We start from the raw sequence: 27,319 nt of genomic DNA, 5'->3' as shown, positions 1-27,319 counted from the left end.
TCTTTCGGTGCGTTTAATCATGCTGATAGTATCATGACCAAGAGCTTTAAGGGATGTGGGTGCTACTCTTCCTTATTTCAAATCTCAGCATAATTTAAGTAAGAAGTGGCACCTAACTAATGAGATCCAAATAATCCTGGGGATGTGCATAATGCAGAACTACATCCATCCAAGGAACTTCAGATGTCAGAAAGGAACGTGCCTAGCAAATACGCATGCTTCAATGTTAAGTGGCTATTAAGTTCTTGAATCTCAATTTTGGATGAAGACATCCAAAGTAGGATGCAAGTAGCCTATGGACACAATGATCTTTTAAAGATATGATCCTACATGATACTGTCTTTTCTAGATGAATGCAGACTAGTTGGTTCCCTGCTTTATTCTAACTGTAAATGATTATTCTTGTTTTGCCTAAGTCTTCAAACAGTTTAAACAGCATCCATCACTTGCATTCAGATGACAGTTCAAATTTCTCTCCCAAATCCCGGCTAACATAGCTTTTAAATCATTATAGAAGAATTGGATATTATGATTCTGTTTTGGAATGAGGGCTTATGATCTATGCCTGCTCAAAGACTCCACTGAAAGCAAGCACCCCAAAGACTGTGAAATCACTACAACCATAATTTGAATGTCTATGTCATCTAAATAAGTTTCTTTATTTTGACCTCCCAAATGTCAAAACTAGAAAGCATACTATTACTCCACCCCTTCTCCTATTCAAGTCTTAACCATTAATGCCTGAGAGAAGGATGAAGATTTAAGACACAAGGTTGTGGAAGTTGGCAAGAGAATTATTCAGTGAAGTGTTAAGTAGATGGAAGAAAGTAAGGGAAAGTAAGGGTAAGATAAAAAGAGTAAATAAGTGGAATAGATTGGGGTTCCCCAAACATCATGATACTGGAATGAAAATGATGCAAAAAAGAAAAGAAATCCAAAAAATTTGGGCAAGAGAAGATGTTTGGCTTGGGCTTACTTGAACAAATCATCCAAAAAATGTGAAAAAAGATACACAGAAGACTAAAAATTGTTTTTCATCTACAAGGGAAATGAGCATAATCAAATCTCCAGCCTCCCAAAATATTTTTTAAAATATTTCTATAGTACAACTTTAATAGCTATAATCCACACTTGCCTCCAAATAACATCATAGACAGGATCCAGACACACGCCAGAACCTTGAAGGTCTTCCTGCTCAGAATCATTGAATGTTTTGCAACTGCCATCTACTTTGTTTATCAGAAGACATTTAAAAGGAGGAGGTTCTGATATCGAAGCTGGTACCAAACCTAGATCAGGGAGCAAAAAAGAGCAGAAAACCATGAAGACTCCACTCATTATGTGACATTTTCTATGCATGAAGCACTAATGTAGTAGAGAACAGTTATACTGCTACAGCAAAAAATAAACCATAGTAAGATTTAAGTGCAAGAAAAGTTTAGACTTTTACATTCTTTTTTTTAATATAATTGATTTCTAAAGGAGCTAGGACCACCATGTGCAGTATAACTACAAAGCTAAAATATTTTAATTCCCCCTATTGACATTTTTGACTTGTCCTACTGTTCACATGACCAAAGCTATTTTTTTGTCTAATACTTCTATAAGCATTTAAAATATTATAGAAGAGTTCTTGCCTATTATATGCCTGCTTGCAAATATCTCTGATGTAGCAAGCACATGAGAATTAATGAGAGCTTCGTCAATCCGGAGAAAAGTCTGGTCTCCACTCGCTCCAATCCATGTTGCTTTGCGTCCATATTTAGAGCCTATATTAGGCATAGGTGCTGGTTTTGCATTCCAGTAGGGCATATCCAGAATTGGCCTGCCAAGCTGCCCTTTCTATAAAGAGAATGCAAGAATTAGTAAGTAATAGTAACAATAAGTCTCAAAGATGAACAAGTTAACTTCAATAGTTTCAACATACAAAATTAATTATGTGGAAGAGATAGCCTACCACAAAATTACCTTCAAAAAACAATGGCTACTCTAAGTCAAGTGTTACACATTTAAATACAAGGAACAAGATATTGAGAGATATTCTTCTCCCTGTTCAGTTAGGTTTTTGAGTAAACTCTTTTTTTTTTTAATTCAACTCAACCTCTCCATGACAGATAACCTTCCTTTCCATTTTCAGAATAAAATATAAAAGCATTATTCTCTTTCAATACTCAATATCCGAATAACTTCAATGATAGACAAGGAATGAATTAATGGAGGGGGGGAGGGGGGAATCTACATTCACATTCAGACAGTCTAAATACCACTCAATTCTGAAATTACATGGACTGTAAGTCATACAGAGCAAATACCTCTTAGAAGTACCTAGAAATCAATTAGCACATCAAACTTGAGCTAAAAAGAACATGAAGTGCAAAACCAAGCACCTCTGCACATGCTCATTAACATCCTGAACTGGAGACCTAGGGCCTTATCTCCTATGTACAACTAGTTACTGAGAGATGGACCAACAGTTCTTATACTGTACTTAAGTATGTAGTAAGAACTGCTGCAATAAACCTGTTCAGACTCCATCTTCCTCACTCAGGCAAAGGAAATTCATTGCAGGCTAATGAAGTCAAGGTAACTTTATTTAAAATGGTAAGGGAGAAAAAACATGCATGTACAGCAAATACCCTCAAATACCCAGCATGCTACTCATCACTCTTTCTACATAACACTGTATGTAAGTAAACTTAGTGAAGACATTTTCAAGAAACACACTTGCTTTTGAGCTTGTCTTGACTTTATGAAGCTTTCAACAAATTTTCAAGCATTACAATGTTAAAACCAGATGCAGAGAACAGGTGGTCTGAATTTACTTTTTCTTTTAGAGAAAGAAAAAACCCCAGTCAAGAGAGGCTTTTAAATCCTATTTCTGACAATTAATTTGGTTTTTCAGGAGCTAAGATTCACTGCAAGTCAACAAAGCTTAAACTTTTATGTGTCCAAGCCACTTTTGACAAAAACATGGACACCAAAGCTCTTACTTGAAAGTCTGAAAACCAACAAAATATTACCTAATCAAAGAGCCATCTTGTGGCAAGCTTTTAATTCAAAACATGATTTTCTGCTTCTAAAATTTCAGTCTTCATCTTTTTTTATTTTTTGTAGAAAGACAGATTTCAAAAGGTGCAATTTCTCCTCTGTTGTGGTTGGCAGTACAGAGTTTTTAAAGCATAGAGAAATAGCTCAATACCTATACTCTAGCTCTTGCCAAAAGGACATTAGTGGGAAAGCACGACCAAGGGATGACTCTGGAAAGATTGTAGTGAGGGGGGTATTTGCCAAGACAAGGAGGCACAAAGGCCTAAAGTCAGGATGAAGGGGAACTAAATGATGCTGAAGTGCTTATTCAGTGAATATAAGAATGGATTCCACATGGACATACAACAATATACGTAATGCGGATATTAAAGAAGAGTACCAGAGTTATGCTGTGTTATACTGAGCAATAATTTCCGCTCAAGTGTAAGCATAACTTCTGCAACCCATTGCCGTTTCTATGAAAGAAAACAGCACACTTATTTTCTTCAAATGAATGCAGACAGACAGGTAATAGAATATGCAATAGATACTTATTTGCAACAGAGCTTGCAACAGTAAGAGCTTGAGAAAACTGGTGCACCTTATAAAATAACAGAGTTTTAAATCACAATCTTAATTAAAATACAAAAACCACCAAGAATTTCTGGCATCATGCTTTTCTAACCACAACAATACTAGAGGTTGCATTTTTAAACATAACAGACACAAAAGATATGCAGAAGTCATGAGTAGTTCTATATGAGCAAGTACAAGCAGTTTTGAAAGGTCTTTGAGCAATACATTAACTACTAGCTTATTCCCATAAGTATTATTATTATTTCCTTACTGAGAAACTTCCAAATGTGAAAACCTGGCCATCCATTAAGAGAATAGCTGTATGGTTGCTCCCAGCAGTAACTTGTGTACTAGGACCTGGTAATGCTTGCACCAAAGTGGGACATCCCCTATATAAAAATAAATTAATTTTGTATCAATATATGCTCATGCAACATTTAACACATACATTAGTATTATAAGGATTTCGATCACTGTGAAATATATTCACTATGTTCACATACTATACGGAATCAGTCAAGCAACAACTTGCATATTAAATGAACAAAGGTATGAAAAACTGTACCAGATATTTAAGTTTATGGTCTCTTGTTACAGGGACCAGATCAAGTACCCTCTCTTCAGTTAAACTCAGAAATTAGTACAGAATAAAAATGGTTAATATTTAATTGCAGGATTACATTAATGTTACTGCAGTTACACTAATATATATGTGTGTGCGTATAAGTATGTATATAAACTATATTGCAATGAACTGTAGCAGTAAAAAAATTCTGTTGTGAGGACGGTGGTTAAGCGCTTCAAAAACCTGTTTGCATTATGAAGCAATCCAAGCCTTACATGGTTTGTATCCTAGTACAATTACCAGAAGCAATATTGATACGGCCCTCCTGAGATCACTGTCTAGGGAATTATAAAAGAAAGAGAAGGTCTACCCACCTCCATCAGCTTTGTAATGGAGAATAAAGCATTAAAAAACTGCTCTCCATCAAATTCATAGACTCAAGAAAGAAAGAACAAACTTCTCCAAACTGTTTTCCAGAAAAATCTGAAAAAGTCTAATCCATGTGCCTCCCAAATATGGACAGGTATAAGAAAATAAATTTCCCATTCCAGTAAAAATGAAGAAAAAAACCCAATAGGATGGTCAAGAAGCAAAGAAAGAAAACTTGAAGTGATGACTTAGAATTGAAATAGCAGAAAAGTCAAAAAGAAAGAAGTAAAAGACACTAAAACTTTTATCTCAATCCCAAAGTGAACAGGAGCCCTCAAGAACTGTACCAGACTTTGAATCCCATAATGAATGTCTACCTAGACTTCAAATTTATTTTGGACTTAGAAAGACTGTGAATTTGAAGAACAAGTTATTCCCAAATAACACTATGTTTGGCAACTCTGACCCCAGAGAACAGCGGCACTATTTAAACTTACTTTTAAACACACGCTTTCAAAAGCAGGTTAATCTAAAATAAGAACAAGCTGCGATTAAAAAAAAAAAAAAAAAAAAAAAGGTGTCAGCCCATAGTTACCTAGCAATTGTTTAGCAGCTGATATACAAGATGATGGGTTATCTGCATGTTCTGATTTTGGTTGAATTGCAGGTAAAACAGGAGTCAGGAAAGTAGGAAGGAAAGGCGTCGTGTTTTCAACAGGGAAAGGAAAAGGGTAGATGGGAAGATGTGAACATATGGAAATGTGGAACAGAGGAATGCAGCATGAAGATAGGCTGATGACCTGAAGGAGGAGGAACAGGTATACAGAAAGAAATTATTCCTTCGTGAATGTAGCTTCCAATGAATGATTCTAGTGGAGATGGAGAGACTGAAGGGCAGCATAAAATTTGGTAGAGGATGCATAGCATGACATTCATAAATTTAGAAGCCTTTGTTGGTCTATAGTCACATGGGTTTGGACATCACTAAGATTACACACAGACACATAGAGCAAAGTTTAGCAGCACCAATGATGAAACATTTTAAAAACAGAAGAAACATTACTTTTGCCTCCCATTAACTTTAAGGAAGCTCAAAAGGGCACTGAAGCAGAAACAAGTTAAGAACTAATTAGTTAAGAACTAATCCAAAAGCATTTCTGTTAAAGAGAAATATTTTTATTACTGGGTTTTTTCCCTCTCACTCAAAATTATGATAGCTGCAGGCATGGAATTATCAATACTATGCTTGTAAAAACAAAGTGAATGTTTCACCTCTTTGATGCATAAAAGCTAAGCTGTTATCACCAGAACTATTTATCTTTCTGTTTTGGCAATTGAATTTATCAGTAATGTTATCTGAATGCTGCATATGGTATTCCCTTGGCAGCAGCAGAGCAAAACCGGACAAGCAACTAACGTAGAGAGATGTAATATGGTATCCTCTTGAACAGCTCTTTTATTAAGATCACCCAGCTTTTGGAATGGCCAACTACAGTGTATCAACTAAAGAAATGAACAAGAAAAAGTTTAAGACATTTAACTATGTAAAAAAAATAAAGTAAAATTACAGAAAAATAGTTTTCACTTGGAAAAATACAGTAAGCCAGTTTGACTGATGTATATGGAATTTAAAACCTGTGATACTATTGAGTATTTCCCTATCCCTCTGAAACTCAACACAGAAAAGTTCAGCACAGACACTTAAGAGTCTGAGAGACTCTGTCCAAAAGTTTTGATAACCAGGGTTTCTCCATTTGAATGGTAGAAAGCAGTAAGTATTCTTCTGGGATGGAGTTGAAGGACACATTGGTTTCAAACTCACAGATTCTTTGGCTTCTGGATATGACACAGGTACTTGACACAGGTCAATCACAAAAGAGCAACCTCAACTATACAGAAAAAGCCTGAGACCCCTTGGGAAAATGTAAGATTGCTGAATGAAAAGCAGCAGATATACATGCATCAGCTAACTCAGGGTCCTGCAGAAGGTCCAAATGCATTTTGGCTGTCCACACTGAAACCCACTTCTATCCTGAAGGGTAAGCATTTCTGGGAGCAGATGTGGTGTTTGAAAACTCATTAATGTCCTGCATTAACTGCTCGAACAATCGCTGTCCGTGGTACTCATTCAGCCAACAGCTGGCTGCCAGGTCCAGTAAGATGTCACTTGGGGCAGCTGACCGTGGTGCTGTAAATTCAGATTCACCATGGGCTGCTACTGTGTAGTGGGTAAAAGGGAACCAGTCCTAACTTCTGTCGATTGCAGGCCGAGTTGGACAGTATGGAGTTAAAAAGAAAATAGAGATTTTTAGCTTTTAGAGGTAACTGGAAGTTTGGTGAAAAGATGTAAATAAGACCTGCATTCCACCACTGAAGTAAAATATCAGACAATGCACGTAGAAACACGGTCCCAACAAACAGATATGATAGTACACATTTTTTTCTAGACATATTAACAGGATATAGTCTCTACGCTTTGTCTTCAAATAGAACATAGCTGATTGTCTGTGGAAGGTCTGCTCAGTCTGCTCAGTTTTTTTCTAAGTTACTACTGAACCTTCAGAAGCAAAATCACATCAGGATTATCTTACTTCAGTCATTCCATTTCTAGAGCTTGACTACCAGATCATGTGCTTGCTAACGTAGTGCTGAAGTCAACAGTTGGTACAAGAAATGAAGGCAAATTTTGAACAATAACAGAAAGATCCTGGAGTTTTAAGTCCCAGCTTCTTGAAAGAAGCATCAGCAACAAACAGGCCTTTGCTTACCTGAATACAAGACATGCTATCTTTCACCAAGACTAGATACTGCAAAGCATTTCTTTCTTCCACTGAGTTTCTATCCACCAGCATCTAATTTGAGAATATAAGCAGAGACTGACAAATCCTTCATGTAGTGAACAGCTCATCAACATCTACCACTGCGGATTTTACAACAGAAAGCCTACGCAGACTAGTTTAATGGCTCCAGCATACTGATATGGAAAAAATGGCCTCCCAGGAACCAAATTACTTGCATTTTAAGTGGTCCATCTGTGAATGGCTGAAGTCTTTGCTGGAGAAAAAAAAATAACACTACCTTGTGCATATTGCTTGTTCCTCCACACCATTTCAGTTCTATTAATGGTTTATTGAGAATCACATTGTCCTGTTCATCTGCTGTTTCCTTGTGTGCATGAAACAGTCTGAAGTCCTTCTAAGGCATGTAATATGCCTCATTCCTACTGAATTAGGAGGGAGAACTTGTGGTGTTTACCATAGTCTAACAGAGGAGTCCAGAATCCCCTTAATTAAGGAGAAAGACATGTCTGGATAGGTGCACAGAATTCAAAATAGTTAAGCATTTTCAAGACTTTTTAACAAATAGTCTCACCACTAAATCTTTGCACTGCAAGATAGAAGTCTCTGAAAGGGTAAGTCATCAATCACTGCCCAGGAACTTCCATCATTGCTTCACCTGGCAATGAAGATGGCTCCCTCAGATGAAAATGAAAGTTCCTGCATTTAACCTGACAGTTCTTGTTCTCAGGGGCCCCCATACTTAGATATACTAGCTAGGCTGCCTAAATATTACTTTCTTTTTTTTTTCTCTCCCCTCTCTCTCTCTCTCCCAGAAACACAGTGGAGTATCAGCTCCTGGATTCAGAAGTTGATGTTCTTCCTGAGGTCAATACAGGCAATGTGACACACTGCATGACTGACATACCACTGACCTGGCTGGAGCTGGCCATCTGAGCACCACTGCGTCCCAACTGAGGTGGAACTCTGCATAAGGACTCCCTGTTTCCTTCTCTGAATCCCTTACTGTGAGGACAGAGGAGAGATCTCTACTTAAAGCTGGAAAAAGAAGTACATCAATGAGGAAATTATCATTTGAATGATGGTGCTAAACAGCAATATAGTACTACAGCCAGTTCTTATGCACAGGACATAGTCCAAATTTCTTCAAGGCTTTTTCCAGACACTCTCTAGGGTCTGTTGTAGAATGATACAAAGGTCAGTGCCAAGTCACTTGTACCTCCTCAGCTTCTAGGTCTGGTCAAGCACTATCCTTTGGCACAGGATGTTTCATGTTCTCTTCTAGGATCTCACTTGGAACTACATTTGGTCTCCATCCAGTTTCTGTCCAAATGAGCAACAGATGTAGGGTTTACTGCCTGAAATTCTGACAGATACAGCAGATAGCTCCGATGCCTTCAGAAAAGCCAAGCGATTTCAAAGCTGGAAACAGTAGACAGTAAGTTACCAGTACAAATGCCACTGCTGTTTGTACCTCTTCAGGTGTTAAGACAGAAACTGGCCTTATTCTCACAGTGACTTGAATTGCCAGCTAAAGCAGCTGTAGCTTGGAACAAGTATCCAAGAATTTCCAGGAATGAAAAACAGAGTACTTATCTGTGATACAGCTCTACCATAGGCAGAACACAGACTGTGTTCACCAGTCCAATGCAAACTGAGTAGGGGTAACAGTTTAGAGACTACCATTAGGCACAGCAGTCAATACAAAGTAACAGTTCCAGTAAACTTTCTTCCTTCTCCCCCTTTTGTTTAGTGAATCCAATGAAAGTTTTAAGATGATGAACATTTCTTCAGAAACTTGACAAAAGAAATGATTTGGAAGTCTCCAAAGAGATTAGGAGGATAGATGTTCAGTAATTTTCATCTCACTGCTATAAGAGAAATGACAAAACTGAAGACAGGTCATGGATGCTCCACTCTGTATGCCTTTTACATAAGGAGACTGGGCATTACTGGACATACACAAAGCCTCAATGATTCCTACTATTCAAAATCCCTTGTCTTGTGTGTTATATGGACATGGCCAAAGAACAACATTATTACATTTCCTTTTATGGCAGAACACTGATTTTTTCACTTTAGTGAGTAGGTAAGATACTGAGGATGAGATACTAAGGGTGAGATTGAGCTTCACATTAAAGACACTTATATTTATCTATGCTCCCACTGTGGTCAACGGAGATCAAGCCCATGAAGTTTACAGAGCTACTTAGCATACCTAAAGTAGATAAGTAGTGGGTAGTTAGTCAAATAGCTCTCCACACTCTGTTGACTTCTCTCTTTCCATTGACCACAAAGAAAGCACACATCACTCTCATGCTGACATCCAAAATAAGTTTCTACAAAATGCAGCTGAGATCCAAGCTTAGTGACTTAATTTTGTATTAATAATAAACAAAACAAAAATGAGAATTTTATCATAACTGATAATGGTGTAACAGAAACAGGTTAATCTAGGTTTACAACGTTGTACTATTTGAATTATTGCATATGATGAGATTTCAATGTCATTCTCACATATGTAGGGAGAATTGAAGAGACAGAAGCATTTCAAACTCAATTATCAAAGCTATGCTAATAACTATGCACAGAAGCTTTCATGTATTAAACAAATTATTTACACAATACAACAGTACTGTATCTATACCCAGGGGATTATGGGGAATAAGTGCAGAACAAGAGCTTATCGACTTTATTTGGACAGTATTTGAGTTTTCACGCCTGCTATCTACAGAGAAACAGAAATTTAGCCACTTTTTATGCAGCAGTGCAGCAATACACAATCACATCCTTTAATTACCAGCTCACCTGGAATTAACATCACCATGTCCAAGTTGCCCATGCTGCCCGTATCCAAACGTGTAAACATCACCATTCTCCATCAAAACCACTGAAAAACAAACAAAAAAGGAGATTATTTTTCTGACATATGCACATGTTAACATGGTACCGCCCCAGTGCTGGTTAGCCTTTCTGAGCAGCACAGTAACAATTCACTAAGAAACGCGATACGAGATTCTGCAACCCATCACAGCTAGTATCTCTATGCAGGGCTAGAGCTCTGCCATACAGATGTCTTCAAATGACTCAAAAATTGCTTAAAAGCTCTGATGTAACTCAATACACGATACTTAGTCCTTTTCACTGTTGAAGGACAGGGTAGTAGGCTACAAAATAATACTGCAACTTTTTCAATCTTTAACACTCCCATGTACCTCCTTATTGAAAATTAAACACAAAGCAGTGAAAACACATATGAAAACATTAAAAAACCCAACAAAACCTCTACACTATAATTAACACTGATTTATTTGTTTTTACCTGAATGGTGAAATCCACAACTGACTTGTACAGCTCGCAGTTCACAGTCAAAGCGGACAGCCCCTGGTGGATAGGTTGTGATTTTGCTGGCATCCTTCTCACCTCTTTCTCCACTTCCGTCTATAAACAAAACTTACAGTTATATCCCATGTCTTCTAAAAGAGTTATATTAGAAGAATGAATAGATCAAGAATAGTAAATAACTCCCCACCCCACCATTTGTAAGGTAGGAGAAAGAACTCACAGAATAGTAAGAGAGAGCTCAAATGTGGCATCAAAGTAGATGTGAAAGACGATAGAAACTATTTCCAAACAACCTACTACAAAGTTACACACTGGAAAATACCACATCCTCTAAAGCAGAAGCTTCCAAAGAGCATACAAAAATGACCAGCAAAACAGGAAATTCAAACAACTTCAGAAGTTTTGCTTAATAACCATCACTTCCATTCAATAAAATAGCATTATGAAATACACAGAAAGCACTGTAGTTAAACTCAATAGGCATAGCCTGGTATGTTTTTTTTCAATTACAACTTCTTAAGGATTTTACTTAACTCTAACTTAGCCATATAGCTCTTGTTTTACATAACTACCAATTACTTATGCAGCTCATTTCTAACAATGCTGACATATTCACTACTCACATGTCTGTTTCTTGTCTAAGATGCATTTTTAGACATTGGTTCTGTGATTTCTTTTAGTAAGTATGAAGTGCATTATTGGTTCCTACGGTCAAACTGCCCTCGCATTAGATAAAAGCACTGGAGTGAAAAATAAGTGTATTATTTATTAACTTCTTGAAAGCCACTATCTTCTCCAGAAATCAGAATGTTTATATCATCTAACAATTACACTACAATTGAACTATATGGTCACAGGGTCGCAAAGGAAGGCAGTTTCATAATACTAGCAGGAAATCAACATGACAGAGAAACAGACAACATGCTCATCACCATTATAACTCCTATACCTGTGTAGAAAGCAGGCAATGAAAGCTCTAAAGAAAGTGCATTTTCACAATGAAAAATTTCATATATGAGTTTAGTCACACTGTGTCTAGCATAGAGAAATGAAAGAAAACACATTAAGTGAAAATAACTGCACAAAGGAGATTCCACATTCTTTCTGAGATAATTCTGACCAATTACTGCTTTATTAACAAAATTGATACAGGGAAACAATTGCTGCTCAAAGCATTCAAGGTGGTGTTAATTCAGAACTATATTTATAATTTCTACACATTTTCCTGAATAATCATTAGTGGAAGTCTGAACTCTGAGACTTCATTATTTAGTGTGCAGCATAGCACTTATAGAGTTACAAATCTTTTAAAACATAATTCTGTTTTTATACATATTGCTGAAACTTTAATTCCTTTTTATTGCATGGAAACTGCTGATACAGTAAAGTCATTTCAGCACTTTTATTACAAACCAATTTTAAAATATTACTGTTCTGAAAATATAGCTATTTTTGAGTGATGACTGAGTACAGAAATAATATGAATCTCCATGTAGTTTACAACTGTAAAGGAACAGTGCGTATAGGTATTAAGTAATGCTTTTGAAGAATTAGGTTTAACAGCACACGTAAAGCATCCCTTTGAAAATGTGGGTGCCCTTCATCAAAAAGAATTATACTTCCACTATATGTTGGATATGTGTGAAATGGAGACATGGTAAAGGAATGTCTGCTCTCAGAATCGCCATGGGATTTTTGAGGTTTTTCCAACAGCGTCAGTTGTGTACTACCAGACTGCATGCACATTAGAAAAAATGTTTCTGAAGGTCTGTCTGCAGCTTTTTTTGTATTAACAACAAAAGCAAATACAAAGAGACAGAACCACTACTTAACAACAACAAACCCTGAAAACACAGAATTTTTCCTCCTAGTCATGTAATTCTGCCTTAACTTGCTTCTAGTATTTTAGTTAACAATTTGGCTATTTCTTAAATATAGTACCTTTTAACATTTTATGCCTACTTTTGAGTTAAACTCTACATGCCAAAGTAATCAAGAGATGGTTCTAAGGGCTAATATTGCCACCAGAGTTATTTATTCAGCAAGCAGCCTACTTACTGCTTCTGTCTTTCACACAAGCTTTTTGGACAGGAGCAGAAAAAAGGTAATTGTTCTGGAAGTCTACCCATGGCCCCTGTCTCTGTCTCCCCTCCTTCCTCAATCACTGATGACTAATGAAAAATGTAAGCTCTCCCCATGTGCAAATGCACTTGAACAGTTATCTGCCAGGAATGCACATGTCCTGTTAAGTATGTGTCATGGCTGCATGCACTTCCTACAATGAAACTAACCAGACACACAGCAACCATGTCACCTATGCACAGTCATATTAACAAAATGTAGCAGAAGTTAGATGCGCAGGTAGATGTGCTTCTCCTGCCTCATTGTAAGAAAATAATACTGCTCTTAAGTGCTTCAACAACTACTAGTAAGTAGTCGAAAATTGCTGTTTTCTCAAATGACAAATATGTGATACTGCCTTTAAGTAAAAGATGATTCTAGATATATTCCCATTTTTTCCAAAGTTGCAGATGAAAGGATAACACCATATTACCCTTAAGCAAACACTAAATACTATTGTGCAAGAGACAAGTACATTCACATGAAACAAATAGAGAAATAAATTTATTTTAAAGGAAAAATTTTTACAGAGTTGGCATTTTCAAATTCCAAAGTTAACGTCTCAAAGCCTTTAAGAAAGCAGGAATGGAAGCAACTGTCTTCCATACACATCTTTGCTTAAGTGTGAAATTTGCAAACTGAAAATGGAACTCCTCTCAGCCTTCTTTGCACGGTTAGCAACTGTCTCATGACTTTTTAATCAGCTGGATCTTCAGAACTTGATAAGCACTCTAAAATAATTTATGTGCTGTAAGTACAAAACTCTTGTAACTAAAAAAAGTAAGATTCAGCTAGTCTTATTTAGGGAGGAAATAAAAGTCTTTTGACTAAAATATACAAAGCTAAATAGAATATCACTACTTATTTTAGAACAATACTTTTGGGCTACACTGTTTATCTGTATACTCCTTTACATGGCCAACAGATACCGTATTTTTCCAGCAGCACTGGCCAGGAGAACCCAGTTCTACAAGCTCTTACACCTAGAGAAAAGGCTGCAAACGAACTCGGCCACCCCCTTTCCTTTCAGTACTTTCACAAAGTCAAAATTTATTAGATATGTGAGTGAAAGGTGGATGCAGAAAGCTTATTTGCACGTCTTGAGGAACAACTGTAACTATGGAGAAACACGCTTGCTTTTCTTCAAACAATTGTGCACATATTCATTTCATTAGAAGTAATATCAAATAGTTGTTCCTAAAAGGGAAGCATAGAAAGGCTACTGAACCAGACACTCTTCTGGTTGAATGAATGGAACCTTGTAAGCAGAGCAAGTTATTACCTCCAGTGTTATCTGACTGGACTACCACTGGACAGAAACTTTGACTCTTTCAACTCTCTGAGAGAAGAAAGCACCAAGGAAAAGCTTCAAAGTGCTTCCTGCTGACAACACTGAGGGGTGGGTTCCATGAACAACTTCACAATGAGGGTTTTCATCTTGGTTGTCTTACACAGTCGGGGAAGGAAAGCGAGATAACTGGAAATACAACCAGCAACACTCCCCACCCACCCACTCCATTTTCCTTAGAAAATTCTTAACTTAACTGAAGACAATTTTTCCCTCTGTGAAACATGCTCAAAAGTTCTGTTGGCTGATATTGCCACCACAAAAAAAGGTGCTTTCCAGGAATGGAGAAAAAGCTCCTTCAGTAGCAACAGCAAGTGAAGTCATAAGATATAAATGAGAGTTCTGCTGGCAAAAAAAACCAAAAAACCAAAAAAACCCCAACATTGTTACAGAATGGCATCTTGGACCCTTGGTCCAGACCTGAGGAAAACCATTTTGTTAGTGTTCCCCAGCTGCAGTAAGGGTGATGGTATTTCATTTCTCACTGACCATCTTTGGAGGAGGGAAAAAGTGCTTCTAAAGATGTTAAATACATTTCTTCTCCCCACAGATTACAAGCCTTAATGCAATATGACTGTACACAAAAAATTCTGAGAATAACTGTCTCTTTAGACCACACCATTTGGCAACAAATCTTTGTTCATTTCAGCAGTGATTACCCGAACAAAGCATATCAGTCAAGTTATTGGTTAGTATCTATGATGTTCAACCCTCACAGGATGTTCTGAATGCCTTAATATCATCTATAGTCTTTATATACAACAACATTACTTGAACAAATCAGCCTGTGACTGCAGCTTCTTGGCTGTCCACCACAGGCTTCAGCTGAAATATCTGTAACCATTATTATAGCTACAGTGCAGGGGGAAAGAAACCTACCTCTGGTTGTGAAAATCATCCATCCTATGAGGGCAGAAAAAAAAGTCTGTTGGATGTTTCAGAGGTTGCTACAGAGCTTACTTGAGCTTATAGATGAAATTTGATATGCAGAATCACAAGTGCGTAACACTTATGATGTGGTAATAAACTTGCATTCTAATTACAAACTCAGTAATAACTGTGTCCTGAATTTTTGTACCAGTATTGACTGACTTGTTCAGCTCAGCCAAAAAGTAAACGCAAACAGGAATTTACTGGCCAAATAATTTATTCCATTATCTGACACAGATGCAAGTAAAACTGCAATACTGAGAAATGGCAAAGCACATCCATTATCTCCATGTACTTACTTTTCTATGCTATATGAATACAAACCCCAAGAAGTGTATTTGACTGAGAGTGTGAATTCTTAGGTATTTTCTGTGACCTGGATAGCTTTTTCTTCGATCAGACACTGCTGGTCCTGCTTGTTTATGATTTGCAATGGTTCACAGCTGCAAGTCTCCATTTACAGTATATGTCATGAAGAGTTATTCCTAACCTCTTCAAAATTCTGGGCAGCTTCATCTAATGAAATTTAACCCTCAGAAAGAACTACTAAATGATGTGGAAAAGAGGGGCTGGTATGAAAGATAAGGAAGTCTGAATAGAGAGACAGAACTCATAATCGCAAAAAAGGTATGCTATAAAGAAAGTCAACTTTGTCATTAATAATTGTTATTAACAAATTAATATTTGTTATAACACATGACAACTGCTACTGATTATGTATGCTTGTGAGGTTTGACATACTCTCACATTCTTCAAGGCTAAAATTCAAGAAAGTCCCTGTCTAAAATGTCTCCTTATTGGTGACAGCATGTAAAAGTCTAGTAAAGAAAAAGTGGCCCTGAAACATTTTTGGTGCAACTTTTATCTTCCTACGCAAAGAGCAAGTCTTAAACAACATGTCTTCAGTTGTGTTTGGGAACACTTAGCAATGAAAACAAGACTACCAGACTATGGAAATGTCAATATGGAACATCTAAAGACTCCAGTATCATTCACTTCTAAGTCTTAGATGTAGGTTTTCATTGTCAGCTGTCTTTCTCCAATAAGTGCTTCAAACTACCCTTCAGTGTATTTTACAGTTAAAAAGTAAATTACAAGTAAATTTTCTTGAACTTCTGATAATTTTGTATTAGCATTTGCAAAATGGTTGAAATATAGTTTGTTCCATCCATCCACATTCAGCTTCATCTAGCCTTTGTCCTTTTGAGGGTATTTGGTTTCATACTGTTTAGAAATTTTTTTTCATTGCCACTACTCCCAAATACAGGACAAAGGTGGGATTTACTTGCAGAATCTTAACTGACTCAAGAAGCTTACCTTGATTTTAATTGCTACTCAGTTAATTTCTACAGAAACTCTCAGCTCTACAGTTAAGAAAATTCTACAGACTTCCATTAATCTTTTTTACTCAGATCCCCAGTGATGAAGTCCACAGGGACTGGAGATGCAGACTGGGAACTCACTACCTCATTAAAGAATGAGGATGAAGCAAAACCTCATTTCTCTTCTTAGTGTCAAAGCAGTCCATGAATACCAACAAGGTGGGACCTAATCCCTTCTACCTATACTTGTGATGGAGACACAGACATAGATCAGAAACATTATGATTATGCTTAATATGCATTTTTTGTGATAACAAGGATCTTGATATGCAGACCCTATAAACGTGAAATGAGTAGATGACAATGGCAAGCTTTCCAGAAAATGGGTATTTTGAAGAAGTTGAAGGAATTTTCAATTAGGCAATTCAACAGAATTCCAAAAGTGAAAACCATAGATTTGATAAGACATACAAGTACATATCAAATATACTTTTTAAACTAGGCCATAATTGTCAGTCCCAAAGAATCTGTTCACATTCAAGCTTAAATATCATTATCAAGAGAAGTTCTGCAGCTGGAAATGGAGAGGCAGGATCAGGTACCAGCACATTTAGTACTGGCCTCATCAGTACTACCAGCTGAAATAAATTTTCCTTGCTTGAAGATCTTAAAGGTCTGGTTGGTGTGAAGAGTTACAAGACTACTTTAGCAGAAACATCCAAAGTAAGAATGCTGGTTTGGAAAGCATCACATTCAAAACTGAAACAAAAGACCATGCTGATTTCAATGCTATAGTGTCCTCTCACTGAAGTCAACATCCCTGCCTCAGGTTGCTTGATTATTGCTTTTACATTCTCTATATAGTAAAAGAACTATGCCTTTTAAGATGAGGTATACTTCTCTTCCTCACAATTCCCACCTTCCCCATCACTTTGATAACAACCCACTTCACCAGTTTTCCTTTTTCCCTTGGAAGCTCTTCCTGGAGTTAAGGGGCATTTCTAGTGGAATTTATGGTCATCTTTTGAGAAGCAATCTTCTGAGGCAGAGAAGGGTCTCAAAGGTTACTTACAAAGATATTAAAATCTTCCTTATCTGTTTAGCATGAGACACAAAGAACTAAAAGAAACTGAACATTTCCTTGCATATAGCCTTCGTCAAGGAAAAATAAATGTTCGGTTCTACAGATCGTATCTGACAAAATCTTTCAGCATGATACAGACCTTTGCATTGTTCTTACAACTCCAAGAAGCAATGTAAACCTCAAACTGACACTAACGAATACACCTCTTGTAAGGACATACTTGAGCTGAAGTGAGTTCCAACTACTAACACATGCCAAAAAATTACAGATGTAGGCAGGATGAACATACTCCTTTATGCACTTGCCTATGAGGTCAAGGGATTGCAAGCAGTACAACTCACAGTAGTATCCAGCTCAAGAATACTGGTCATCAGCAAATTCTCACTCAAATGACAGCATTTAAGTTCCATATGTTTTGTCTTTCAGCACCCAATCTCTCCCAGGGAGATTATGATAGGTTATTCTATTTAATCTACTAAAATTTAAAGCTCAGATGATATGTCTTCCAGATAGATTGAATATATCTTCCACAAATACAAAGGACCAGATTCTGCTTTCATTTCCGTAAAATAAACTTAAGATGATTTCATGATCCAGTATGTTCATACCTAGGTAGGCCCATCACCCCCACACACTGAATTCATATCCCAAAAAGCTTCAAACTGTCATACAATTTGTTTGCATACATGCCAAATACTATCACTAACTTTTGTTAATTCAACTGAAATGCCATTCTAACAATTATTTTCCTATTTAGCTATTCTTTAGAAAATAGCTGAAGTGTTCTGGGCCCTCACCATTTTAGGAGCTTTCCACTTACTTTGATCAGGTCTGTAATCTACATTTTACATATTTATCCTTTATATATAAATACGTACATACCGACACATCTATATACAGATATATACAAACTACGATTAGATTTGATACAGCCCAACTTTAATAAATTCAGTTGAAATTTTTAGTAATACACTACCTCTTCTTAAAAAAAAAAAAAAATTTAAAAAATCACTTATATCTGAAAAACTTACACATTTAGAAATTCAAGGTATAATGAATTGGCTTTCCAGACATACAAAAAAGTCAGAAATATCAGACACCCCCTTACTTATATTCTGCAAAAGAATGTTTAACTCAAGAATATTACACTGTAAAACCTGTACTTTGATTTGTATTCTCCCTGTTCAAAGCTAATAAAAAGAAAAGTGTTGTTTACATAATTTTAAATATTTCATTTCTAAAAAAGGCTTGTTAAAAGATAACATACCTATGAAAAAATTTATGCTAGAATTAAGAAGTCTGGAATTGATAAGTTAAAGCAATCACCCCAGATATACAACGCAGTTTCAGAAAAACAACACAAATGCAATGCAGCAGTCTGAGTCACTGGAAGGTGTTAAAGTTTCCTACAGTAAAGTTAAAGAACCTTAAGAATGAGACAGCATTAGAAATGAGAATAGATACACAGAAAGACAATGCAGATTTCATAAAAAAAAGTCACTTTTAAAAAAAGTTCAACATTTAAATGCATTTTCTTTCTCCTCAGGTAATAAGATACTAACAAGAAGAAAGGCAGAACCCATTTTGTGCAGTTCTTTGAAAAGACAGATTCAGCGCACGGAAGAAGTGACTGGGAGGATGGACTTATTTCCACCCTAGCCAGTAAGGAAGACCAAATACCTTTGTGCTTGTCCCGTTTATGCTTTAGCTGTGCTGGATGGGGTCTGATTCTGGCTAGAGCCTGTTCTCGATGGTTCATAAAAATAGGACCAGGAAATACAAGGGGGCCTGAGGAGAAACATTTTGCACATGCATAGGAAAGCTCACAAAATGGAAACTGTGTTAAACAAAATTCAAATTAAAAGCAATGAAAAAAAAAAGAATGATAATTATATAATAATCTTGTTTTCCTAAATTCAAAAGGCCCTAAATAAAAGAAAGTTGCCATTTCTTGACAATAAGACCAAAATATTATGCAAAGAAACAATAAATGTCCCATAGTGACAGTTTTACCTGAACTTATAAGTATGCAACATATATCCATTACTGTCTTTATCAGTTAAAAAGATTGTCATGTCTTACATCCTACAATATTACATTCAAAATACTAATTTGGAACAATATAATCATACCAATGATAAATTTAAAAAACATAACTATACAACTGTTCATAATTACCATATTTGAAATGCAAAGTTATCACTTATAGAGAAAATAGCTACCCAAAACCTGTTTCATGAAGAAAATTATTCAAATCATACGATTTTTTTAATCTACTTCCTAATTTTGAAATCTATTTTTAAAATATTTCCCATTTATGTAAAGGTTTTGAAGAGAAGATTCGAATATGAACCGGCAGTGTGTCTAGATGGCCAAGAAGGCCAACGGCATCCTGGCCTGTATCAGAAATAGTGTGGCCAGCAGGAGCAGGGAGGTGATTGTTCCCCCGTACTCGGCACTGGTGAGGCTGCACCTTGAGTCCTGTGTTCAGTTTTGGGCCCCTCACTACAGGAGAGACATTGAGGTGCTGGAGTGTGTCCAAAGAGCAACAAAGCTGGTGAAGGGCCTAAAGAACAAGTCTGATGAGGAGTGGCTGAAGGAACTGGGGTTGTTTAGTCTGGAGAAAAGGAAGCTCAGGGGAGACCTTTTTGCTCTCTACAGCTACCTGAAAGGAGGTTGTAGTGAGGTGGGTGCTCGTCTCTTCTGTCAGGTGGCTGGACATAGGATATGAGGAAATGGCCTCAAGTTGTGGCAAGGCAGGTTTATGTTGTATATTAGGAAAAATTTCTTTACTGAAAGGGTTGTCAGACATTGCAACAGGCTGCCCAGGAAAGTGGTTGAGTCACCATCCCTGGAGGTATTCAAAAAGCGTGTAGACAATGCACTTCAGGACATGGTTTAGTGGGCATGGTTGATGGTTGGACTCGATGATCTTAAAGGTCTTTTCCAACCTAAATGATTCTATGATTTGTATTTGAAGAAAGCAATGATGTATATATTTAAAATTTTCTGCAGACTACTTTTTCTTTTTAAAACCTACACCCAAGCAGTGCTGTATTAAGTTTAATTGAGGCTGATTATATGTAGATCATGGACCAGCAATTTGTTCCTTAAATCTGTATTTTTCCTCTATTCTAAAGGCTAAGCATGCCACCAAGAATTTCTTTGGAGGCATCTTCTTCCAGAAGTCTCACATTCAATGGAAACCATGAATCAGGAGCAGCTAATTCTGCCAAGTGCCACTTTCACCATTCCACCAGTTCGCAGACTCAGTCCTTACATGGACTTTCAAAAAAACAAACAAACAAAAACCAAAATAAAACAACAACAACAAAAAAAAACCCCAACCCCCCCCCAACCCCCCCCCAAAAACCCCCACCAAACCAAAACACCCCAAATCAGGCTTTACGTCATGTTATAAACAGCTTATGTGAAACTTCGAAAACAGGTATTCCTCCTCCTTCCCCAGAATTACTGATACTCTATTTCCTTAGCTGAACTTTATTAACAAATTAATGTAGGCTAAGTTTTCATAAGGGCCCATTGTCTCAGGTTTCCTGCTGTCAGCTTTAGTCCATCAGTTCCTTCACTAACAGTAAACAGTATGGAAAGAAATTTAAGTGAAAGTTAGGACAAATCCATCTAGCTTTAGAACCTTCAGATGAAGAAACTTGTCTTCACACACAGAAGTTCCCAAATTTTAGCATTAACTTAAAGAAAATAAAAAATGTTTTAAAAATCCACTATTACCTTTCCCCCTAGCTTTGAGATTCATACAAAGGCCCTAAACCTCATTAATCATGTATGTTTCTACACACGGTATAGATTTTTTGTTTTGGTTCTACTGTATTTATCTGGACTCTCTAGTTAATTAAGAGGTCCTTCTGATGTTCAAGGATCATAATTTGCTTTTGCTTTACCTTCATCTTGCAGATTCTTCCTTTAGTTGTCTTGCTATTGTTCCCACTTTTCACAGTCTCCTCTCAGTTGAAGCTTCCATTTAACAGATACATTTTTGGTAGAGATTACTTTCTGACAGGCCACTTGCTGCATTTAACATCCTACTTCCCAGAGTTTAGACTTACACAAAAACTTACACCACACTTTCCCTCCTTCCAAGTTGGAGGATAGATACTGAGAAGTATACTGAGGCAGACCAGGAAAAGGCAAGAAAGGGGAGAGAGATGAATGACAAAGATTATGAAAGCTAAAAATGTTTGAAGGACAAAAGATACAGAGAAAAGGTGGACAAAGAACAGGAGAAAATAAGGGGAAAAAAAAGGGGGGGGGAGAAAAAAAAAGTAAAAAGGACTTGCTTACTGAGAAGTTCCTAATGAAATGGAAAGTCCAAGAAATAGAGAATGGACAGGACAATATGACAAAAGTGAAACTCAGATTAGGAAAGTCACAAAAAGAGATGCAAGGACTGCAAAGAATGTGGCTTGAAGTGTGTGGATCTAAGATATCTGTGGGTGATCAAACATAAGTGATCTCTAGATAACTTAGGCAAAAAATTCTGAAGTTCCAGAAAATGCCTGCACAACAAACAGCCCAGGGGACAAGACACAGCTCTGAAGGCAGCCTTTGGCATTTTAGCACTAAGAGCAAAGATGGCAAAAAAAGAGAGAATTTCAAGAGGACAGAAGGAAGTGAAGTACATTAGGGTGAGTAAAAGAACTACTGGAGATTTGGGAGATAGAGAGTGTTTAGGAAGCATGAAAGGCTGTCAGCTCCTGTATGGTGCTAGTAGATAGCTGCCTTTAGGTGCCAAGCCGCTTGTCTGAACTACACTCCCCTAGTCAAGATGACAATTCTGTAACAGTATCTAAACTTCTGATGAAAGCAGGATTTATCTGTTTCTGGATATTCCTATATACTCTCCATTCCCACCCATTATGTAAAGAACCTGAATCCAAAATAAAGTTAAATGCAATGTATCTCCATTTTGTCATAATCTGTATCCAATCCATGTAACAGGATGTGCAAGTCTGTCATCCTCTTTGGCTTTTTATACATGCTACATCTTTAACTTGATCATAATATGAGAGGAAATATCTACATTTTGATTACATTGTGATGCCTGCATGTTCAGTCATGTGCTGGCAAGATGTAAAGTACCTCCTCTCCCTCCAAAATAACACCACAGGAAACAAAACACTAGGACAATTCATACAGACCGTATCTGCTCTCTGCTTACATCTGAGGTTGCCTGTACAAAGGGAGCAGAGTTTAGGTACTGTGAATTATTTTGGTAGAACAATTTAGCCATGCCTTAGACACCTCCTTTATTTTGTTAAAAAATGCCACAGAGTATTATTTGAAAAACTCTTACAGAAACCTCTAACATAGATCTACATGGGGAAAAACAACCTATTACTATTTTAGTAGCTCAAGATATGGAGATAAGCAAAGGAGAGTCACCGGTGGACTGCAGTGCTGCTATGTTAAATCAGTTGCTATATGATACAAAATAACATTCGCTCTCTCCTTTTATATTTTATAGAATGTTTTGCCATAGCTAGGCTGCAAGGTTAAACGTCCCTGGCCTAGGAAATGCCAAAATTAGCTTTTCTTTCTTGGTCCTGCAGGATCCAGGCCTTTCAAAATGGTCTTTGTCTGGCAGTGAATTAAGAGCATAAAGGAAAAAGATATTTATCCACAGAAATAATTTCATTTTCTAGCAAAACAGAATGCATTTATTAAACAATGCAGTGGGCTACAGGAAATATACACAATTAATATCATTCTACCTGCATTTCTGTGCTTTGCATTCTTGGCCATCTAAGCACTTAGGCAGAACTATCAAAGAGTTTACTATTTCATTTGAATTTATATTACACATATTTTGAATTCTTCTAGTACCTTTGTCTAAACAAATGCTATTTGGCAAGCTGTGATTACTGAAGACTGAAATCAGTGATCTCAAATGGTGACTTCTACAGGAATGCACTGAAAGTAGCAGGCTACCTGAAAAAATAGTACACGATCACACAATTGAAGATTATTTTTTTTTAAAATAATAAAATATGGAGGCAAAATCCTAATATAGAAAAGTAGTTATCTAATAGGTCAACAGGTGGTAAATTTTAAAGAAAAATATTTCAGAAAATGAAACTGGGGACAAATGCTTAGTTTCACTTCCAATAAAGTGGAAAACATTATACTGAGATAATGTCCCACCTCTATAGCCTTAAGGGAAACAAAAGTTAATATTCCTGTGAGGCAGGGATACTAGTTAAGGTGCATGTTCTTTAAAACTGTATTTTTCAGACTATGAGTTGTAATTTATTATGGCAGAAATATTCACAGAGAATGTCACTGCTGTGCAGGCACTAAGGTTAATTGCAGTTTGCTTCTTTTGTTCAAAACACTGAAAATAAAACCAGGATACATGTCTCTTCCTGTGTTTTTAAAGCTCTTTTCTACTGACACTTAAATTGTACAAATTAGATGTGGAAGAAAAATTATTATGGCTTTTTATAGGGGTAAAAAAGAGATGCATGCTAGCCAATAAAAGCATGCAGGGAAATTTGGGGGTGATAGAGAATGAGATGGAAATAAGATTTATGATAATCTTAATTTTGACACTTTCTCCCTTCTGTATACTAGACTGTGTATATATTGTTAAATAAATGTGAAAGATGCATTTCTGTATATAAACACATCAGGTAAATTAGAACAGTAAATATAAACCAGAACCATTCTCATTGAGTCTATTGCAAATCTGAGTTCTAAAACTATAAGAGAAATATAAGTATTTCTACTTTAAAAATCAGTTTTGTTAACAATTATCACCTCTTTCAAAAAGTAATCACAAACTCAAATACAACAATGTAATTTCACAGAACTGTACCTGCTGGTCATTAAGGACAAAAGGCTAGAGCTTTCTCTTGAAAGCATTCTTAAAAAGAATGTCATGTATGGGTTTGATATTGTTTCAAGTAAAAAGGGCTTTTTTGAATTGTTTTGGTTTAAAGAACTTTGAAACAAATATAACCTCCAGGTCCTGAAAGCATCAAAATAAATATTTAACTAAAACTATAGAAAGAAGCTGCACTGATATTTAATGAAAAATATTGTATTTGAATAGATAGTTCTGCTGTATATTTAGGTATATGTTCAGCAATGAACAGAGAATGGTGTTACTGACAAACTGATTCCAAGTTCATAGTGGCTTGGGACAGATGTTAAACAGATTCATATGATACTCAGCCTACCAGAATAAAACTAATTACTGAATTAACTGAATCAGTTACACTTCAGAAAAAAAAAAAAAATCAAAAATTGCCCAAATATAGGCAGCCTCAGATAATACTGTCTCAAAACACAGTAGCTTTGACTAAAATTAATCAGTCTTCTATGGGTTCTTTTGTTGTTCCAAGTAGAATAAGACTGATGAAAAATAATTTTCCCTTCCTCTAAGAGCATCGCAAGTTAAACCTTGGTTAACTACACACCAAATCTGTGTCTCAGTAATGGTCATCTAAATGTTTTACATCATAGGTTGACAAAGAGAAGTAGTAAAATACCAGGGAAGCGCAAGACCATTTATTATCACCATATTAAGCTATTTCTGTATTTTCAGCTTATTAGTTAAGTATAGTTTATTTAAAAGCTCTTCTCACATTCTCACAGCCTTCTGAAAAAAACAGAATTATCTTTAAGCAATAAATCGAGATCTGCAGTGTGGAAACCAGTACACTTCCAGCACTTGTGCTCTTACACCTCTGTCCTAAACTTTACTCCTATTTCAACACATTCAGTGGGAAACTGAGAGATTTCTTTGCGAGTTTTTGTTTTGTTTGCTTGCTTGTTTTAGGAATGAAATATTCCTACATTTACTCAGAAAGCTTTCATAGTCCTCTTGTTTATAAGACATTCAAGATCTACTGAAAATATTTATATTGAATAAAGGTCACCAATTGTAACTAAAGAGTGATTAGCAACATTCAGTGATGGATCCTATTCTTGACTATCAAAAACTACACATGCTTTGTTTCTCACTGATCTGGCATAGAAGAACAAAAGCCACACATTAACACAGTACAACCCAGAATAACACACTACAACCCAGAAATCATAATCCTGACAAACAAAATAGTGTATACCTGAAGGAAAGACCCTAACAGAGCTAATTTGGCCTTTAACTGACTAATCAATATTTTCAGAGAAGTAAAAGGTTGAAACTTTTCTTTGGATCTCTAAATATGCAAGGATTTCATTAGCAAGGATTTGTTCAGTTACATATGCACAAATACTAGAACTTTTTTGGAAAACTAAAGTCTGCCCAGTCTTCATAATATTAGCATAACTAAGTTTTTTCAGGTTGCAAAATCTTTTGCATAGCAAAATGAAGATCTAGTAGATTATTTAAATGTTTTTGGTCTCTCTCATGAAAAGAAGAGCATCATAAGAGTTCTCAAGAATGGTACTATTCTTTCCACCAACTCATGGAAAACCACAGCATTTGGATGGAGAAGCAACAAAACTCCAACTTTTTCATCTGATTATGTAAATCAAGATTGATTATAAAATCAAATTTTCATACCTGATTTTGTAAATCAAGATCTCTAAGTATTTGTGAAACACTATTCCCAGCTTTATCACATAAGTCATTCTGAACTGAAATAGGAAACTAATCTCCAACCCTTCCAGCTAGACATACCCACTACCTCCAGTAGCCACATAGGTATGGAATTTCAATGTTCTTTTGATACAGAATATAATATTGATGTGTGCAACAAGCTGTCCAGCAGTATCTTTTTAGCTACAGTCCCTATATGCCTATCAAACCAACACCACCACCACATTCGCGATATTCATCACCTGAGACTCTGTTAGATCCAAAACATTTTATTTTATTTTAAGAGAAAGATGGCATACAAAAGGGATAAGCTGCTCTGGTTCTACTTCTAACCACAGAAATGGAAGCAAACCGAAACGTTTCTCTGATGCTCTTCCCCCACCCCAAACTGAAATTTACCTCCCAGCTCTGTCATCATTACCTTTCTGGGCTGAACAGCAGCAGCTTTCAATAATATCTGGGCATTCAATAAGGATTCAAGAAAAAAATTATTGTTAGCTGTACCTAGTATTTGCCAGCAGTATGCAATGCAGCTCCAACATAACCTAGACAAAGGAAGAAAAAAGTCTTCCCCTCTCCACCTTGCAGCTAAAATTAACCACAAAGATTCAAAGAAAAAGAAATATTCCATGCTTTTCCACATGCATAGGAAACTATCAGCTTTCTCTTCCTTGTTGCTCCTTATTTGTGGTAAGACCCGTAATTTCTTACATGCAAGTGAAATAAAGCCACAATTTGCCCCACAAGGTTCACTGGTGTGGGGACTAGGAACTAAGTTTGATCACAACACACATTTTGCATCTGAGTAAAAACAGTATCTAATTCATAAAAGGAGAATCAAAATGGTATTTACTAACACAGCAGGAACTTGAAGAGCAAAACATTCCAATAAAGTTGTTCCTCTTCTCAACACACAATAATCTTACTAACCATATCATCATGCTTCACTAAAATATTATGTTTTATATCAGTCTAAATCTCTCATCTTTAATTATTTGCGAGATTAAGACACTGAGGTATTTTAAAACAAGAAGAGTACTGAAAACCTGTTAAGGTATGTACTGTTTGTGTGGAAAATCAACAATAATTCCTGAAGCAGATAATACACAAGGCAAGAAAATTTTGAAATGATGTAGTGTTTTGGTTTTTTAATTCAGTCAGTGTGTCAATTTTTTCCATGCTATTCAAATATAGAAAAGTTCATTTTATAAAAGAAATTCTGCTTACTATTATACAACAGAAATTCTATA

At 36.3% G+C, this 27,319-nt stretch overlaps 1 protein-coding gene across 25 annotated transcripts in view; it reads right to left on the bottom strand.

Annotated features, from left to right (window-relative positions):
- The window catches only part of MYCBP2 (MYC binding protein 2), a 201,492-nt gene that overhangs the window by 113,000 nt on the left and 61,173 nt on the right, over nucleotides 1-27,319 (bottom strand). For 15 of the 25 annotated variants that reach the window (XM_075046016.1, XM_075045994.1, XM_075045995.1 and 12 more), the window contains 7 exons: nucleotides 23,348-23,452; nucleotides 19,166-19,273; nucleotides 10,657-10,776; nucleotides 10,144-10,225; nucleotides 3,875-3,992; nucleotides 1,638-1,842; nucleotides 1,136-1,289 (listed from right to left, as the gene is read on the bottom strand). In XM_075046016.1, the coding sequence (XP_074902117.1) occupies nucleotides 1,136-1,289; nucleotides 1,638-1,842; nucleotides 3,875-3,992; nucleotides 10,144-10,225; nucleotides 10,657-10,776; nucleotides 19,166-19,273; nucleotides 23,348-23,452 (892 nt within the window). Of the gene's footprint in view, nucleotides 1-1,135; nucleotides 1,290-1,637; nucleotides 1,843-3,874; nucleotides 3,993-5,132; nucleotides 5,152-8,249; nucleotides 8,374-10,143; nucleotides 10,226-10,656; nucleotides 10,777-19,165; nucleotides 19,274-23,347; nucleotides 23,453-26,490; nucleotides 26,527-27,319 lie in introns of those variants that run through there. The other 10 variants (XM_075046002.1, XM_075046021.1, XM_075046020.1 and 7 more) reach the window with 6 other exon arrangements.

Source organism: Buteo buteo, chromosome 14, assembly GCF_964188355.1.
Source record: "Buteo buteo chromosome 14, bButBut1.hap1.1, whole genome shotgun sequence".
NCBI classification, from domain to species: Eukaryota; Metazoa; Chordata; class Aves; order Accipitriformes; family Accipitridae; genus Buteo; species Buteo buteo.
The sequence above is the reverse complement of the archived record's forward strand: the minus strand, read 5'-3'. Positions and strand labels throughout refer to the sequence as shown.